Source organism: Bos indicus, chromosome 9, assembly GCF_029378745.1.
Source record: "Bos indicus isolate NIAB-ARS_2022 breed Sahiwal x Tharparkar chromosome 9, NIAB-ARS_B.indTharparkar_mat_pri_1.0, whole genome shotgun sequence".
Classification (NCBI taxonomy): domain Eukaryota; kingdom Metazoa; phylum Chordata; class Mammalia; order Artiodactyla; family Bovidae; genus Bos; species Bos indicus.
Window position 1 is genome coordinate 48,240,678 of NC_091768.1, and position 19,464 is coordinate 48,260,141.

At 32.4% G+C, this 19,464-nt stretch overlaps 1 protein-coding gene across 8 annotated transcripts in view; it reads right to left on the minus strand.

The window, feature by feature from the left end:
• GRIK2 (glutamate ionotropic receptor kainate type subunit 2) overlaps window positions 1-19,464 on the minus strand; it is a 733,346-nt gene that overhangs the window by 112,091 nt on the left and 601,791 nt on the right. For 5 of the 8 annotated variants that reach the window (XM_070796030.1, XM_070796031.1, XM_070796034.1 and 2 more), the window contains 2 exons: window positions 11,326-11,444; window positions 7,502-7,719 (listed from right to left, as the gene is read on the minus strand). In XM_070796030.1, coding sequence (XP_070652131.1) covers window positions 7,502-7,719; window positions 11,326-11,444 — 337 coding nt within the window. Of the gene's footprint in view, window positions 1-7,501; window positions 7,720-11,325; window positions 11,445-19,464 lie in introns of those variants that run through there. The other 3 variants (XM_070796036.1, XM_070796035.1, XM_019967309.2) reach the window with 3 other exon arrangements.

A 19,464-nucleotide genomic window follows, 5' to 3' on the forward strand; every position in this document is an offset into this window, starting at 1 on the left:
ATAGGGGGATACTGAAGAATTATAGTGACACAAAGGAAGACTTCAATTTTAATTATGTAATAATTTATTCCCATCCATTAATGTAGGTACATTTTTTTTCCACAAGGAAAGGAGTGACAGTGGCTCACCAAATATTATAGAATTGTACAATAAGCTCAGGCAAGAAAACTGCATGAGCCTAAATTTCAAATGGTTCAGGTTGGGAAGTTCCCCTGGGGGAGGGACTGACAACCCACTCCAGTATTCTTGCCTGGAGAATCCCATGCACAGAGGAGTCTGGTGGGCTGTAGCCCATAGTGTCAATAAAGAGTCAGACACAACTGAGCAGGCACACACACAGTGTGAAGTATTTCATCTCTTCTTAATCTCCTCCCCATTCGGAAAACAGAAAAGTCGCATGTATTAACACAGTCCTTTCAAGACTCTAGTATGCCCTGTTATAGGTCTCTTCTTTAATTGCCCCTCCATCCCCGCCTTGACAGAAGAAACTGCAATAAAGGTCTATAAAAGAAAGGTGAATATATTCACTGCTCAGTTCCCATAAGACATATGCTTTCTCAACTTGTTAGGGACACAAACAAAAATCAGGATTTACCCCCACCATATTTCTTTGAGCAAGGAGAAAGTTCTAACCTTCTTCATCCAGCTACAAGACAGTTCTTATGCACACCTATCAAGAGCCTCCAGGAATTGTGTCAAAAGTGAAGATGTAATTGTACTATTTATACTCAGCAAACCTGTTGAAAAAGGCTTTAAACAGAATTCAAGTAAATAATCTAAAAGAAGTAAGAATGTGGTCAGCAGAATTACCATTTCATGCCTTTGTCTGATATTTTGCAATGTCTGAGTTGCAGAAGAGAAAAATGCCAACTGTAAAATGAAAGAAGTAGAAGTGGATGCAATTAGTTAATAACAAGTATTACCAATAAACAAGGGGCTATTTAAATATCAAATTAACTCTTTCTGCACATTAGAATCACCAGTGGAGGTTATAAAAAAGATGCCCAGGATCCTGCCTCAAGGAAGTTTAATCACTTGGCTTGGAAAGAAGTGCTCTTTGAAAGCTCCCCAAGTGATTCTAATGTTCTAATGTGCAGATAGGTTGAGACTAATGATGTACACGAATGGATATTTTAAAGATGTTTACAACTTAGAGGATTGTATATCCAATAGAACAAAATAGTGACACTATCCTTTGTAAAAGAAAAATTGATAAGAAAACCAAGACTATTATTCATCAATGATATGATTGTCACAGACAAGACCATATTTCCATGTGCTATGCATGTGATTTAGTCCTATAGTTTGCCATATTTTCGAGGACTTCATTAGATAAAAAAATAGCCCCATGATTTAAAGTAGTGCTTTAACTGGGGGTTCTAATAAAGTAGTCAGTATGACTAACTTTACTGGGCTATGGTCTAGAACAGGGGTCCCCAAACTCTCGGATCTAATGTCTGATCATCTGATGTGGAGTTGATATAATAATAATAGAAATAAAGTGTACAGTAAATGTAATGTGCTTGAATCATCCTGAAAATATCCAGACACCCCAGTCCGTGGAAAAATTGTCTTTTGTGAAACTGGTCTCTGGTGTCAAAAAAAGTTGGGGACTGCTGGTTTAGAATTTTTGATGCATACACAGGGAGGCATACTCTTATCAATGAGTCAAACATTTTTATCACAAAATTTGCTGCCAATATAACTATTCTCATATTAATATTTTATCTTTAAATTATTTTATAGTTATAGAGAAAATATTTCCCATGTGAGACAGAAAAATAACATTTGAGACCTTTTTTGCTAGGAGGAGAAAGGGGGCTATCATTACTAAGCATAAATTGATTCCAAGTAGGTTAAATTAACTGTGAACAAAGCTGTATGCTGGTTAGTGATACATACCTAAATAAAGGGGGCAACCCTTAGATTGAGCAAATATTTAAGAAATAATCCCTGTACTTACTAAAGTACCATATGAATTTTCCAATTATTATATTGTCAAAGAATCCTTTCTGGATAATGGTAGAAATCATTAGAATATATTAAATAGTAAATCTGGTACATAATGAAAATCATACTCAATTTCTATCCATGTGCAAATAATTATTGAACCTTTTTTTTGTGATCACTATGCTTAATTAAGAATTTGCCATATAAAATACAAAGTCATTAAAGAATAAGTTCTGGAGATATAATGTGAAGCATATGATTATAGTCAACAATACTGCATTATAAACTTCCAAGTTGCTAAGAAACTAGATCTTGATTGTTCTAACCACAAAAAGGAAATGATAATTATGATGTCACTAAGATGTTTTCTAATGCTATAGTAGTAACCATACTGCAATACATATGTCTCTCAAATCAATAGGTTTTTCACCATAAACTTACACAATGCTGCATGTTGATTATATAAAAATTAAAAATAAATACAATAAATTCAAAACTAATGTTAAATACCTTTGCCACGTCCAAAAACTATTCTAGGTCAATTTCCTGAATATGCAAAATGGAAATTCCCAAGTATTTTACCATCAACTTATGGGGAAAATAAGCATTTATTTCAGAAAACACTTTTTGATCTAAAAAATAACTATAGATGCCATGTTAAGAATTTACTTTTCTAATGTATAAATCTCTTTATAGTAAATATATTATAATTCCATTAGCACCACTATTCTCAATAAAAATAACAGAATTTATGTTCTGCAGAAATTAAGATCTATGAATAGTATGCTTCTAAATCCATTTATTAAGTGCATGCAGTAAACTGTCAACTTTTTACATTCTATCCCTTGACTCAGAAACTACTTATGTTCTTTTGGCATTTAAGAAGCAAAAATCAGTCAAGCTTTCAGAAAATCATTACAGGCATGCCACACAAGCAATTCAGCCTTAAAAACCTGTACTGTCACCCCGGCATAATTTAATTTTAGAAGACCATTGAACTGATAAGCTCAGAATAAGTAGCAGACTATACAGAACATGCTATAGTTGTATATGCCCCAATGGTTTAAGGCAAATGTTTTAGAAACTTAATATGATCAAACAGTTGAGGTCATGTGGGTTAGCCCAAATGACTAATGTATTTAGCTCTTTTGAGTAATGATGGTTATGCCATGATGTCTTTGGCTATTACTTTTATTGTCAATATTATGAGTTCCTTGGTTATTGGTTTCATAATTAATAAGTCACTTAACCTCTCCATGGCCCAGTTTCCTCATCTGTTAAATGAGCATAATGATAATTGCTTCCTACCTTGATAGGGGTTGCTGGCAAGATTAATGAGTTGGCATTTAGAATGTACTTTGAATTCTTCTAAAGAGGGAAACTATGCATAAAAAAATGAAACTAAATAATATCTTCTTTTTTACTAAGTAACAAAAGATAAAACTACCCTCCCCAGATGGATTAATCCATTTGCTTGCATTCCTAACTCTGTAACCTTCATACACTCTTGAATAAATTGATTTTTTAACCTAAGGTTAAAATGAAAATACTATGGAGGGCTACATATTTTGAAGAAACCTTTCCAACTCTCTACAGAATAGAAAATTTTTCAAAGTAAACGCATATTCTAAACATAGCTAAAATCCTTCATCACAGGTGTTGCATCAATGAATGCAATATTCATTGTTCCAAAAGATAACTGTACAGAATTTGGTTAAAAAAAAGTGAGTTGTGCCGTAAAGGAAACCTAACTATGTAACACTGATAGTAGATGGTGGAGTTAGGAATTAAGCTCAGGTTTCTCTGATTCCAGTTTCCTTCCCTCTTAACTATTCTAAATTGTAGAATATAGGTTCAGAAGTATTAAGTGATTTACATTAGATATTTGATACTACTTAAATGTTCTTTCAACATACGGCAGAATTTATTAAATAACTATAAAAGAGGACATGTATTTCCTGTGATATCTTTAGGAAAGACAGACTATATTAGTGTATGTAACAAAACCAGAGATTTCAGGGAGACCAAACCCAGAGAGAAAATTTCAGAAATTGAAAAACCCGAGTCACGAGTTGCACAGAAATGTGATTTCAGCATCATTTGTAAAACACATGATTCACTTTGAAAATCTAGGGATTCTCAAAAGAGATCATAATACCTACCGGCTATAGCCGAGTTATTTTTGAGCTGATAATCTACATGTACTCATTCTCCTAATCTTTATACTTCAAGGAGAAAAGCATTTGCTAGTTGCTTGGTAACATTCTGTACTGTGTTGGGGTGAGGTTTCAGTTTGGCTGCACCAAGTTCCTAGATTCTGAGAAGAATGGTTTGACTCCTACTTTATTGTTTTTCAATAAGATCCCTGGGCCCTCAGCTATTTTATTATCTAAATATGACTGTGAACATATTGACGATGTCATATAGCTTTCTATTGTTTTACATGAGATTACAATGAAGAACCACCGTCTGCTCAGTTTTTAATTATTTTCCCAGTCATTGCTTTACATTTTATCCCTGGAGAGAATATGTGTGGCGTGTAATGGATATAGGGGAAATGAATGAAATCTTCTTGACAACAGTATACATGTAAGGTCAATGAACAAAGTCAGGCATGTTCTTTGGAAAAAGAATTATTCAGTGCTGTAGAATGACTGTGTAACTCTGTTTCTGCAATACTGAACACTCACCCCTCCTTTAAGCCCAGATATCTTAAGCCAGCTCTTGCTTGTAGTAATACATTTTTACCATTCTTTAAAATAATTTTTGGAACTGAGCTGTTCCAGAACAATTAGCTAACAGCAGGGTCTTATTCAATTAGTAAAAACAGGATGGAAATTCCTTTAGAAAGTCAATGCCTTAAGGGTGCTTCCTAGAGTGTTTGTATGCATTGCTGTTAATTAAGAAATAAAATAATGGTATCAGATGTAAATTGACTATACACAATAGTCTCTGATTCATTGCAGAATTTCAAAATGAGTGTGCAATTGCTTAAATTCCAGATTGGTAGGGATTTTTTTTTTTTTTTTAATTCATACTAATAGCTGGTATAGAAAGTGAAAGTGTTCATCTCTCAGTCATGTCCAACTCTTTGGGACATCCTGGACTGTATCCCGCCAGGTTCTTCTGTCCATGGAGTTCTCCTGGCAAGAATATTGAGTGGGTTGCCATTCCCTTTTCCAGGGGATGTTTCCAACCCAGGGATCGAACCTGGGTCTCTGGCATTGCAGACACCAGGAAAGGAGCTTTCATATGAAAAAAAATTCATACCAATAGCTAGTATAAGCATATAGTTTAACAAGCCAAAATATGTAGCTGAAATTAGTATCATTTAGGGATACACTAAAATAACTAAAGAAAAATCAACATTTACTAAATACTGTATCCTTTTAAATTTTAATGCCTTTTCAAGTTTCAACAGTAAGATGTCAGCATGTGATAAAACTATCAACATAATTGTCACCTTAGTGATTATCACTGTATGGTTTTTATTGTGACTACTGCACATTCCCAAAGGCTTCAATTTTACAGAAAGAAAGTCTGTGCTGCTAGAAACAGAAAGTTGTTTCACATCAATTTTCTCTGGGTGCTAGAGGCACTCCCATGTATGAGAAAAGAAAACTAGAGATGAAAGACTAAGAAGAAAACTGAAAAGCAAAGAAACGTGAAGTTAGGTAAAATGACACTGCAAGAGAGCAACTAAACTAAAACAACAACAGCAGCAACAAAAAGCATAGCAGAAGACTAGAAAGATTGTAAAGAAAAGAAATGGAGAAATAAGCTCAAAGATGGGGAAAAGGTGAAAATTTTCAGTGATTTTTCCAGAGGTGTATCTTGCTATAATACACAAGAGCTTTGAAACGTGATATATGAGCAATCTAGAAAATAAAAACAAAATTTGAAGTATTTGTGAGGCTAAAATAATTACTTCTGGTATCAGACCACTTGCATTAGTACTTATATTCATTATTGTACAAACTCAACTTCAAAAGTCCCTCGAATACTGTGATAATTTAAATGCGCCACATATTCACTCTCTACAAAGTTACTAACACTGATGATATACATTTATAATTTTAAATAGCTAGTCTCTTTTTTCATTAAAAAAGGTTTTTTAAATAAAAAAAACAATATTAATATGTAATACTCAATTGGGAAAAATGATCAATTGCAATGAACATAATCAAATAGCACCATATTGATCTCAATGACTTGCTCATACTTGATTATTCAATAAATTTAATTAAATGATAATAATTTTCCAATTAAATGTAAAATATGCATCCAATCTTTAAGCTAGCCATTAAAAATATTCTCTTTGAAAGCAATTTAATTTTAAGAATTATGTGTATTTGACTAAAACATTCAATCAATCTCATTCTTTAGGCATTTGGTGATCTCCAGAACCCCCCCCAAAAGCTGATTTAATTTGGTAAGAATTTTCACAAAGAAAATTATATAATTATTTGGCAAGTTAACTCATATTAAATCCTGTTATATGATCACTGATCCCATCTCCAACAAACTATAAATTTCTTAAAAGTGAGAATTAGATATCATTTGCTCTAGAATACCCAATGTATAGCACAGTTTCTGGTACTTGGTAGGTGCTTCCTGGAGGTTTGTTGAAATAATTTATTTTATAGCTTGAGTCAGTTATTTTTTAAAGAGAAAAACAATCTACCACTTCTGCACACTTGAACTGCCAATTGCATTTGTGTGAACAATGACGGAAACTACCAAGGCTTAAAAATTTGCTAAATTACAAACAATATAAAAATAGTAAAATAGAAAATAAATTATGACATGATACTGATTCCCTAAAGTGGAATCTCCTCATTGGCTGTACTCTGACCCAATGAGATCAGTGGAAGTAAGGAGACAATCTGAATATTAAAGAGGAGGACAAGATGCTATGCGCCTGGAATTTGGTGCCACCATAATTTCCATTAAATGTTTAACAGACTTCCCCACTGGAAACCACTGCATGCCAATGGGGTAGCCCATTTTGAGATTCTTCGCCTTCCAGAATATTAGATGGATGATTGTCCAGCGAAAAGGAACTGTTTGTGCTTATTTTCCTTGTTTTTCTGTAGGCTCTCAACAAGTAAAACCTGTTTCATCTTAACAGAAAGAAATGCCTATATGGAAAACATTCTTACATATAATCATTTTATTCTTCTGGAATATCCACACCTTGTAGAGTCTGAATCTCCCACTATTCAATTTTCAGTAGATATAGTACTTTGCCTAGTTACATTCAATGACAAAACCTTGGTGGGGAAAATAATGTTACTTCTGAACAGATTTTCCTCCAAACAAAGATGAAATACTTATAAAGCAACAACTCCTTGCCATTTGCAAGTATTAAAATTATTTGCCTTGATGACCATATATTTAGTTGAATATGTCTCCAACCCATGAGAAATATGCTATTGATTATTCTCTACAAATAACAACGTTCCTATGCTCTTACATTCATTAACAAGAAAAGGTTTGTTTGTGTTCTATCATTTTAATACATAAATTTTAGATAACCAGTAGGACTTACCTTGAAAAAAGTCATGGTTGCACCATCCTCTACTGCTCCATACTCTATCTTGGTTTGTTTAGCTAAATCATCAGCAGAGTCAATAGGGGATTCCATGCGCTCCACTGTCAGAAAGGCGGCTAAGTTAGCAGTATACGAAGAAATGATGATAAGTGTGAAAAACCACCAAATGCCTCCCACTATCCTGGTGGAGAGCGCTTTGGGCATGAGCTCAGAACCTAACAAAGATTGGGGGGAAAAGGTAAGACGAATACAGAGAATTTGATCAGCAGTCAGGTACTTTTGGTCACAGTGGAAGAATGGAATCACTGTGTAATAAAAGCTTAAATCATAGATTTACGTATCACTTTAGTAAGCAAGGAACAACCCCGTGGGAGAGCAGAGGCTAATTTCAGATAGCATGTCTCTTAGGACATCTGTGTTTACATATAGTGACAGGAGACTGGAGCTCTACCTGAGACAGTACAAAATAAGAATCACATATTAATGACTGGATAGCCTTTATAAAAATAGCATTAGAATGGAGAATATCTCTCCTGTTTATAAACTACTGTTATAGATTATCACATTCTTGTTAGTTAAGTAGGTTTTAGAAGAAATGATTTAATGTACATTTTGATCCATTTCTTAACAAGCTTTATTTATGAGAAGTTTCATTATTCATGTATATGAAGCTCAAAAATCTTGTCTATACTGCCATTTTAAAAAGTAATGTACGAAAACAATTTCAGTTATCCACATTTTTTGAGCCAGGGGGCTTCAGTCCAGTTTTTATTTTAAAATAGGTAGTAAACTATTTTTTTATGCATAAACAAACGTCTCCTGTCACTATAGTTAGCTTCAGTGAGGGAAATCAGAATAAGAATAAATAGTTAAATTGGCATAAATTTATTTTTACACACATATACAAATTTCATAGTTATAGTACAATATGTGGCTGGAGTTGCCTGCTCATGGTATTAATAAGAGAATGAGATCTGATCATTACATATTGCTTTTGATTATTATTAATTTTAATTAATTTAGATTATACATTAAAATTCTAACACTTTTTAAGTTGAGTCTATTAGTTTTACCATGTTATTTATAGCCTTAATATGTAAATGTATAAATATCAGCATGTATAACTTTTTAATAAGAAAAGTATACAAAATTTATGTATATATATTACTATTTACCCTTCATCATTTTGAACCTATAATCAAGAAAGCACTGTCTACAAATAAATTAATTTTAATAAGGTTTGAGTAAAATGGAATGAAGCAAAGATGGACTCCATGTTTTATATATTTTTAAATATAATAATGAATCCAGTAAGATAACATATCTCTATATGCATTAAACATACAACAAATTATTCATGCTAACATTGAAAAGAAGTGGTATCATGACTTGGTTCTAGCAAAACAGCCCATCTTATACTGCAGTTCATCTTACCCTTCCAATTTCAAACAAACAAACAACATTTTAGAAAGCAGACAGACTTGGACATGACAGCCAACTCCAGCTCCAGACTCTTGCCTACCACTCTGTAAGAAAAGCAAAACAAAATAAAACAGAAAAGTACCTTTCTGATGTAGTTGCTCCTAGGCCCTGTCAGACACACACTTGGACACTGAAACACTAAAATATTCCCACCATGATCAGCAGCTTTGGCTGCCCAGTCTACCATTTCTTTTCTTTTTTTTTTTTTGAACAACACCACCAATAAAGTCAAACAAGACTGGGAAAGAAAAGAACAGTGGAGACATTCGACAAAAATGGCCCAATTACCACAAGTTCATATCTTACCCAAGGACTTAAAGTGAATACCTCTTAGGCTAGTGAATCAGAGCCTGGTTAGGGGCTGACTGTCATGTACTCAAGGTAACGTCATGTCCAGCACTATATCCCACTAATTCCTGGGGAGCTGGGCATCAGCCAGAATAGTATGGGTTCCTCTTTCATGTATCCACCAGCAGTGAAGTAGTTATGTGGCAAAGCAAATGTACATTTGAATTTTTCATTGCTTGGATTGCTTGTCATCATTTTTAGAGATATTAGATATAATTTTATTTCTTATTGCTAGATTTTATAAATATCAAGTTATCTCACCAATATTGAAATTCAAAAATATCCAAATATTTTATAAATTATACATAAAATTAATATCCTATTTTTCAAAGTGGTAGGAAAAATAATTTTAAAAACTTTATTATGGTTAGATCTTTACTATGAGAATAATTCGTTCCAGGCTACCAAAGTTAGTTATTAGCAGGTTACTAGCAATGTGCCTGGGTAAATCACATAATCCAGTGCTACTTGGAAGAGATTTCTGTCTCATGTGATTTATTTTTATTCACTTTTATATTTTTTAAAATAACTCCAATATTATCTTCCAACTGTAAATAAATTAAGGGGAAAAAAAAGCCACTGAATCCAAAATGTAGGAAAGGGCAAATATAGTTATTGATTATTCATTTTATTTGGAAAGAGATGCCACACACTTAATTAGTTTATGTAAGAGTTCTCTGAACTTTCAAGTTTCAGATTTAAATACGTATATATCTGGATGTTCATATTTTTAAAAGCAAAAATTATCTAATTAGTAGGACTGCTTGCAACATGAATTTAAGTTAATTTTTTCCTTTTAATATGCAATATTTACTTTTAGTTTAGGAAGTAGTTTATAAATGAAACAGTCAGAAATAATGGATTTATGCATAATATTAAACATGCAAAAGGAAAGTATCTATTTTATTAACAACAGTTTATAATTCAACAATAAATTTTCTCTTCTTCAGTGCTGTAATGCAATTGCCAAGTGAATTTCTTCAATGTGGATCATAAATACACCAGTAAAATTTAAGGTAAACCCTTATATGGGTGTAGTAACCCTTATAAATAAGTATGTTTTCTTTCCTTAATCCAGTCACTGTCAGTTGTTAAAGGGCATTTTGATTTATTTACAAAATTTTAAAACTTAAAAATATTACATTTTAAATGCATAAAATAGTCTGGTTTTGAAATCTTTTATATTGAGTAGTAGATCTGACATATTAATTTACTGAACTTTATATAAATATTAAAAGATTAATAAAAGAAATCACAGCAGCAAAAATAAAAAAATCAGCTTGGGAGAACTGAGACTAAAATAATAAATTCATAATTATAAATATACCATTAAAACATATTGCATGTATTATGTCATTTTCTAAGAAAGGTAGCCTTTACTTTTAACATTAATATTATAATTTTTAAATAATTATAAGAGTATTTTTGCATGCACTTCTGAGCATGCAATACTTTATATTCTTATATACTATCAGATGCAGCTAATATTTTACTTGTAAAGGTAACTCTAAATGGTTAAATATTTTATTTTTACAAATTTATATGCAGTAGATTTACTAATCATGCAATACAAAGGCATCTAATCATCAAGAATTGATAGGAAAGGGAATTTTTTACATCAAAATGAAACAGGAAACAGGAGCAATACACTGTATTCTTGTCTCAAGAAGATGCAGTCTTAGTGGTGCTTTAAACGCAGCTTCTAGCTAATGGATCAGGTTAGCTTGGTTATCTATGAGATAATGTATCTACTATAGGTTAAGAAAGTTAGATGATATACTTTATGTGCAATTGCAAAAGCTAATTATTTTCTCAGAATCTCCCTTGGATGGGATTTGAGAATGCCTAAATGCATCAGATAGATGGAGAAGCTGGATTATGGTTACATGCAGAGAGGCACCCATGCAAGCGACTTGTGCCAGCGAGAGCTGTCACCCCCAGCAAAGAGTGGGACATGGTGCCCAAGGGAAATAGCAGGCTGAATCGTATACCTTGCTGCATGAGAGCTCCAACTCCAAACCAGAAACTATTTAGCAAGGTGAAATTGTTTTCCACCACGTCTGAGTCAGGGTTGCAAGGGTGTGGGTTATACCACTCATAGGGACTAAACCTGTGGTAATTGACAGAAGAAAAGAATATATTTAAATGGCAGTAAGAAGACATTCTATCCAGCATTTTTGCTGCAAAAGAAACAGAAAGACAGGTAAGATTAAGCAGAAACCAGAAATCAGCATTTTTATAGTACAATTTCATATTCATGACAGCAAATTCTAGTTTTTAAAGATACCTATCCTTATCAGCTGATTACATATTAAGATGACTAGTAGCATTTCTTTACCATATATGACATAAGAGAAAAATGTGTATCAGTAAACAAAGATTTTTAAGATGTAGGCTTATCAAGAGAAGGATTAACAAATTTTTTTTAAAAACTAGAAATTCATTAAAGAAGAAAAACAGGTATGAAATAAACATTTTTAAAACTGGAAAAATTGTTAAAGACAGGAGAAATGATACAAAATCACTTTGAGAATTTTTTATGTTATAATAGAAACTACCAAAGTGAAAGAGATTAAGTAATCAGTGAATAATTATTTTTCTTATAAGAATACAGTACCATGTATTTATATCTTTATGTGTGACAAACTCAAATCCAAACAGAAAACCAAATCAGAATGAACTACACTCTTATATATGCTTCTGACTTCATTATGTGTTTCAGAGAGGCTGGCTATATGCAAGATATCAAAGCAGTGTGAGAAGCAGGAATGCATATGGAGACTGGGTGTCCACATATTATTTGTTTTCAAATCTACAATTAATTTGAATCACTGCTTTAAGAAAAAGAAAATTAATCTAATTTTTGAGACCAATTATAGATGGTTTTAGAAATATAAACAAAATCTCTTAAAAAATTTAAATCAAGAACTTTATAAATTGTCATGTGTACACATAATTTATCCTAGTTATAATCCAGATATAATTTTCAATTAATGATACTATCAAAAAATAAACTAACAAAATATTTTCCCTAGTATCTCAAATTTTAAAGCCACTCTTTTACAAATCAAAATTAGTGTGCGTGCCCTTTATGAAAGCATTAAAAAATCTTGCATTCAATCAAAGTTACTTGAATAATGTATCTGTCACTTCAGAAAGCCCAATTTTCTTCACAATAATCTTTCTGACATATTAAAATTCAGAAGATCAAACAAACCATTTACATCCTCCTAATGCAATTTTTAGAACACCCTTGTTTTAATAGCCTATCCTTGACAAACGAAGGAATGTTTTGTTTGGTTCTCTAAGTTAAACTGACACACTGAACAGAAAGGTTGATTGGATAGTAATTAAACATTCTGATCTGATTTGTTATGTCTGACTGAAGTAGAACTAGCTTTGGTTGTAAACATTTTATTTTTATTTAAATGCCTTTATTACTTTTACCCTAGTAAAAATAGTTATATACATTTTTAAAAGTACTTCAAAGTATTAGAATGTTGGTCATCAAACTTTATCCAAGACTGTCTTTTTAAAAAAAAAAAATTATTAATTTTCAATTAACTATCCATAAACAATTCGCTGTTCATCAGAAGAAAAGTGATCTAGTAATCAGATCACAGGCTCTGAAGCTGAACCATGCATCTCCATGGCCTTGGACAAGTTCTATAAACTCTATTTTTAAATAATAAATATTTTAAAATGTGACTTTGCCTGTAGATACATATTCTGACTCCTATTCTGATTCCTGGAAAATTAAACTTTTCTTTTCCTACTGTTGACAGTATATCAGCTATAAACACAAAGCTGGTCTGTAAAAGCTGAATTTAGTTTTTGTACATAACAAATCCTAAAAACATAACCACAGAGATTGAGCATGTAAAACCTGGCTAATCAAGATCTCTGATTTTTACACAGAATCCCATGAGCCCTTGAATTTTATAAGTGCTTCAAGGGATTCCATTCAATGGGGAGAGGGAGATGTAGTTTTGGGGGTTGCAGAAATGGAAGTATAAATATGGAGGATTTTGCCCTTCCTCTCCATATGTGTATGTATTTATACATGTACATATAAAAATATACATATATTTTTCATTCTGAGAAGGTAGGAAAGGAAGGAAGGAAGACAGGGAAAGAGAAATGAGGGAGGAAAGTGGAAAGAGAAATGGAAAAAGTAGGGGGGAAAAATCTGGAAATACACTGGTTTCAAGAGACTAATAACTACCGCAGTGAGTGATTCTTATATAATTTAATTGAAAGAAAGGAAAAAATGTATGACAAACTAATACTTAAATTCAAATTATGTACACCTTTCACCTTCTCCACTCTGTCTGCTTTTTACTTTAGCATGAAGATCTCCAGTGGCCCCAAATGAGGTAGAATTAGCTTAACAAAAAATGCTATCTAACTTGAATTTGCAATTTATTCTTCATGGTGACACTCAGAAAGCTTTTCTTCTGTCTCCATTTGATGCAGTAACATTCTTCTAATGGTGTGATGTAAGTTATCCTTCAACACATACACACACACACACACACACACACACACACTTCACTGGCCTTCCACTGTCCTTTATCTGCTTATCTCCCTCACACTCAAGTCAACACAGCTCTGATTCTAGTTCCAGTGTGTTTTGTTTTTTTCCTAAACTGAATTACCTCTCTCATCTAAGATTAACTGCTAGCTTAACTCTTTCCTTTGTATTTCCAACAGATCTTGAGTCAATATGGATTAATATTTCTTCCTTCTAATTCTTCTGATTCACCATTTTTTAAAATTCTATTGACTTCCACACTTTTTTCTGCCCATCAGAAAAATTTCAATCACCTCAAATCTATATTTAACCCTAATCACTTCCTAGATCTAAAGTGAATTTCCAGTGGCCAGATAATTGACTTTTCAATGCTAATATGTTCAATACAAACCCACAATCTTTCTCCCTAATCCTTCCCTTTTATTGTCTTCTCCATTTCTGTCAATAGCATCACCTGCTGGCATTCCCAAATCAAGTTACAAAGGTCCTACTCTTAGTCCTTAGTTTACTTATCCTGAACACTTTAGAGTAAACTTCAGTTCTTTACATTCCTTTTCTCCTAACACTGACCTCCAGACAGATGTCAATTTAAATCAGTCTACCTACAGAAAGACTTTCATTTCCTCCTCTCCTCCTTCCCTGTTTATTTCCATTGGCATTAATGCCAGTTCAGGTTGTCAGATTCTGTAGCTATAGTTTCCGAGATGGTCTTTCCACCTTGCATTCCAAATTTAAAAGCTCTAAATATTGCTTCCCAGTTTATTATCATGTAGAATAATTTTTTAAATGATACAACCCTATTAAAAACAAAACTTCAATCATGTCTACAGCCTACATACAAAATACCAGACATTTAAGCATGGAATTTAAGATCCTCTGCATTGTGCTCCATAATACCATTCCAAGATTGTGTTCTACTGCTTTTTTTTCCTACTCGCCAGCCTCTGGCCACTTTCCCCCAAATCCTATATTGATTCTTACCCATTTCTTTGATCATCTTGTCCTTTAGCCTGTAATACCCTCTCTACTCCCTCCACTATTCAAACCCTATTCCCACCCTTCAACTCCAACTCACTGCCATCATTAAGTTTGACCTTTCCTGATCTTTTCTTGGAGTATCTAAGGTAGACACTGGTTCACTGTCCTGCCTGAGTTTTACTAGGGACATTGATGCCCTCCTAATGAAACTATACTTTCTTCCCTTGAAAGTAACTAAATAAGAGCCTTTGCAATATGAACAGACGTGATGTATATAACTTCTGAGAATTCTTTTTAAGGATATTTGCCTTGGACTTTCTTTGCCTTCTTCCTCTTTTAGGAAATGGTGATGACTACAGATTATTAGAAGCCCTGGCTTGAGGAAGACAGAGATGCCCCATGACCCTTATACTACACTCCTCTAGGCTGCACAGTAGGAGAAATAAATGCTTTCTGAATCAAGGCACTGTATTTTTGGCTATCTTTGTTAAAGAAGGTTCACCACTACTTGAATGACTCAAGTACTCTGCTCATTTTTACATATCTATAGTTCTAAAAGCTTCAAGTTACATTTATGATAGCCTGGTTTCTTCATTATAATTTATATATAATATAATATATATACATTATTATATTATATATATATATTATATATATATATTATACAATATAATACATATCTCCCCTCTTTTATTAATTTGAATGAGTACATGCAAATGTACTCATTTTACATATCTATAGTTCTAAAAGCTTCAAGTTACATTTATGATAGCCTGGTTTCTTCATTATAATTTATATATAATATAATATATATACATTATTATATTATATATATATTATATATATATATTATACAATATAATACATATCTCCCCTCTTTTATTAATTTGAATGAGTACATGCAAATGCAGTGTCTGATTAATCTTGTGTCTCCTACAATTTCTAGCACAAGGTGTTAAACCTAGTGGTCATCTAGAGCATATTTGAATTATTCTGAAGATCTTTTTACCTCTCTTTCCTTTTCAATCTCAGGCTATACATCTAAAATTATAATCCTCCTATTTCTCTATACCTAATATCTCCTTCACCCTATGCTTCCATCTCTGTAAAAGTCTTTTTGAATGCATCATCTTTTTCCTTAAGACTATCACTTAATCATTCTGCAGCTTCTAATGAAATTCTCACTGAATGCCAGCCCTTTGATATCCTCTCTTTTAACTCTGTGATGTGTTCTTCTGATTATTTGCTCTCTGCTCCACTAACAGGAGATCCCTTTTGGCTAAATCATGGCTCTCAGATCTTTCCTCCCTCTTTAATGACTTAACACACTCACTGCTTGAACTCCTGTGCTGATAATTACAAAATCTTCTTAATTTATAGCCATAAATTTTCTCTCAAAGCATTTCCATCCATTTTTGTATATTCCAACTTTGGCAGCTCACCATTACCTTATACTTAAAATGCCTAAAACAAAACCCAAAAAATTCAACCATACTTTCCTTCACATTTTTTTTTTAGCTCTATAATGATGCAGCACTTCTCTGAGTTGAGATTAAAAGCTTATTTCCATTTTATTTTAATCTATCTCCTTTCTTAAATACAAACAAATGTGATACACTTAAGCCATATCAACTTTTGTTTTATAATGCCTCTTTGTTTTATTCCATCCATGCACTTTCATCTCAGTTCTGAGTAGATGGTTTTAGGACTCAGTTCCTACGTGTTTCCTATTTTCTCTATTTTGTTTTGCAAACTGTCTTCACGTTAAGTTTTGTACCGTGCAACTCCAGTTGTCTAGAACAAATCAATTCTATTAAATACTGAATCAGGTTTAACCTTCTATGCCTCTGAATTTCAATGTTCTATATAATATGACTCAATGTGTTTAACCTTATTCAAACTATTATGTAGACTGGCCAATTGTCTCACTGTCTTTGTATATCCTGTTCTTGTTAATAGAAAAATCCTCTTCCCTTCAGTCGATTCACTCAGCCATGTGTCTGTGCTACTCCTTTCTGAAATTCCATAGTGCTTACTTTTCTCCCAAAGCCTAGTTATTTCAAATCTCTATATAGCACATATTGCCTTGTGCTCTACTATTGGCATTTTGTATACTAATTTTGTATGAGAACTTCATGAGGCCTTTTAGATAGGCTGTTTATCAATATAACTATCATTATTAATATTTTATTTATTTTAAAATAAAATATTTTAAAATAAACAAAATATTTTTAGTGCCTAAAAATTGCCTAACAGAATGCCTACAGGATTGGTGACTATAAAACTTGAGTTTCAGCCACATGTATATTTTGTACTTGATGACATATTGCTAAATCTCTCTGAGCTGAAGATTTATTTCTAAAGAAGAGCAAAAAAAACTAAACTAAGTATGAGAGATAATATATGCAAAGCACTTTGCAGACTATACAGTGCTACAAAATGTTAACTAAAAGTGTATAATCTTTTAATGATTTCTTACTCTAGAGTCTTATATCAAAAATAATTTAGATTATATATGAAATAATCTGCTCATTGAGGAAATACTTTTACCATATTATGCAAAATGCTAATTTAACATTTATTTGAACATCTTTTTATAGCAGAGGCAAATTTTACCACAACCAATATGGAGAACACAACTAATTTTTATATTACATATTATTTTGAACCAATGAGCTATATACTTTCACATATATGAATACTATTTTTGTGCTGCTTCTTTAAGCTGCAGTGACCTTTCTGCAAAGTGTCTCATTTATATTTCAGGATTTAAATTCAACTAAAGTTCATCATCATTGTTATAATAATCCTCAGCTTTCATCTGCATCATAAATTCAAAATAAATCTTTTTTGAAAATTCACCAGAAGTAACTGTGATATTATGAATTTTTTGCTCTTCTTTACTCTGCTTAATTATCTACTGAGACGGCAATTCTTCACCTCATTTTAAACTTGGGGTTAAACTGGTTGTAATAGGGGAATTAAACAATGTTCTAACTGAAATTTTTTTTAATAAAATAGACATAACCATTTCCAAAATCAAGTATAAATAAACATTCTAGCATGAAAATACAATGTTTTAGCACTATATACTATTTACATATTGACTATGCTTTTTTTTTTTTCAGGGGCATATAATTAAACTGAGGATGTAATAACAAATGATCTTTTGATACTTTTCAGTTTAATACCCAAATAATTTGAAAATCTAAAATTTGGTATTCAAATCTTCAATATTACTTCTTTGATTAGTGGGGAAAATAGACTATTTTAAATGATGGTCCAAGGATTGATACATTTTACTGAATAAAATGTAGAATTCTCAAGAGGACATAAAATTATCCTTTTGAATAAGAAAGGTTACAGAATCCAAATTTGTTCTCCTTTTTTTTTTTAAATAATCAAGTGACAGGTGATGCTGGATTGTTTAGACAAGAAATGAGAAGCAAGTAAATGCTATATAAAAAATCAATATACATTAAAACTGTTCACAGAATAACTATAGCCCATGTTTTCAGCAATAATTCTGAATTTTCCAAGAATCACCCCCCCACACTTCAGCTATGTTCAGCTATTCACTGCACATAAATGATATAATTTATTGAAACATTTAAATGACATACTTGGTAAAAAGAGGTGATTAGGATAGGTTTGCACTAATACAGGTTAGCATGGAGCCACCAGTGTATTTGGTACTTACTTGAGAAGCAGAACATGGAAGTGGGTGTCATAACCATCCCCAGCATTAAAGCAAATAGCCATAAATGTGAGAATATTTCTAGAAATTGGATCTAAATGGACTGAGAGGTGCTAAGGTCACTCCATTTCTAGGAGTTGAAGGCACCATTAGTTTAATTCAGGAATGCCCTGAGGAGAGCTAGCTATAAGAGAGCCCATACTTGGGCAGAAAAGCAGATTATAATCCAGGAAAGGGATAAAGCATGTGTATTTATTGAAAGTATGCCATTTTGATGACATCTCCTGTGGGAGCAGGCATAATGTGGGAACTTTTAAAGTCTCTGAAAAGCAAGGTAGCCTTGTAGTAGGAAGAGTTTAAAGCAAGGCACCAAAGAACCACTTGATTTACTTGAAATAAGTCAAGGTTAAATAAAACACTATTAGAAATGAAATATAGAATTAATAGCAATAATATCAGTTTGTGTCATACTTGCCAATTACAAAAACAAGCGCAGCTATATTCTGAACTGCCACAAATGACCAGAGAGAATGACAATGTTATTGTCATTATTATTATTAAAAGCTGAGATTTAGATAGATCAGGGATCTTCCCAAGATACAAAGAAGGCTAGAGTCAGCTGTGAAATCAGGTCCCTTTTACCTCATTTTGCAGTATCCAATCGTTATCATATCTCATCAAAAAGGAAAAGGGAATTCTTATGTTCTAATTCAGTTCCCTGTGATAGCAGTGAGAAACTGCTTGATTTTCGTTAGGGATAGAAAAAGACTTTTTATTTTATTACTTTTTAGCATACTTATATCTTGCACTCTGTAAAGTCAATTCTTGCACATTCAGAGCATTTAAAAATTAATATTTAGTTAATGGCTTGATATCACTGGAGCACAAAAAATATTCCCAAATTTCTCAACAAAAGATCAC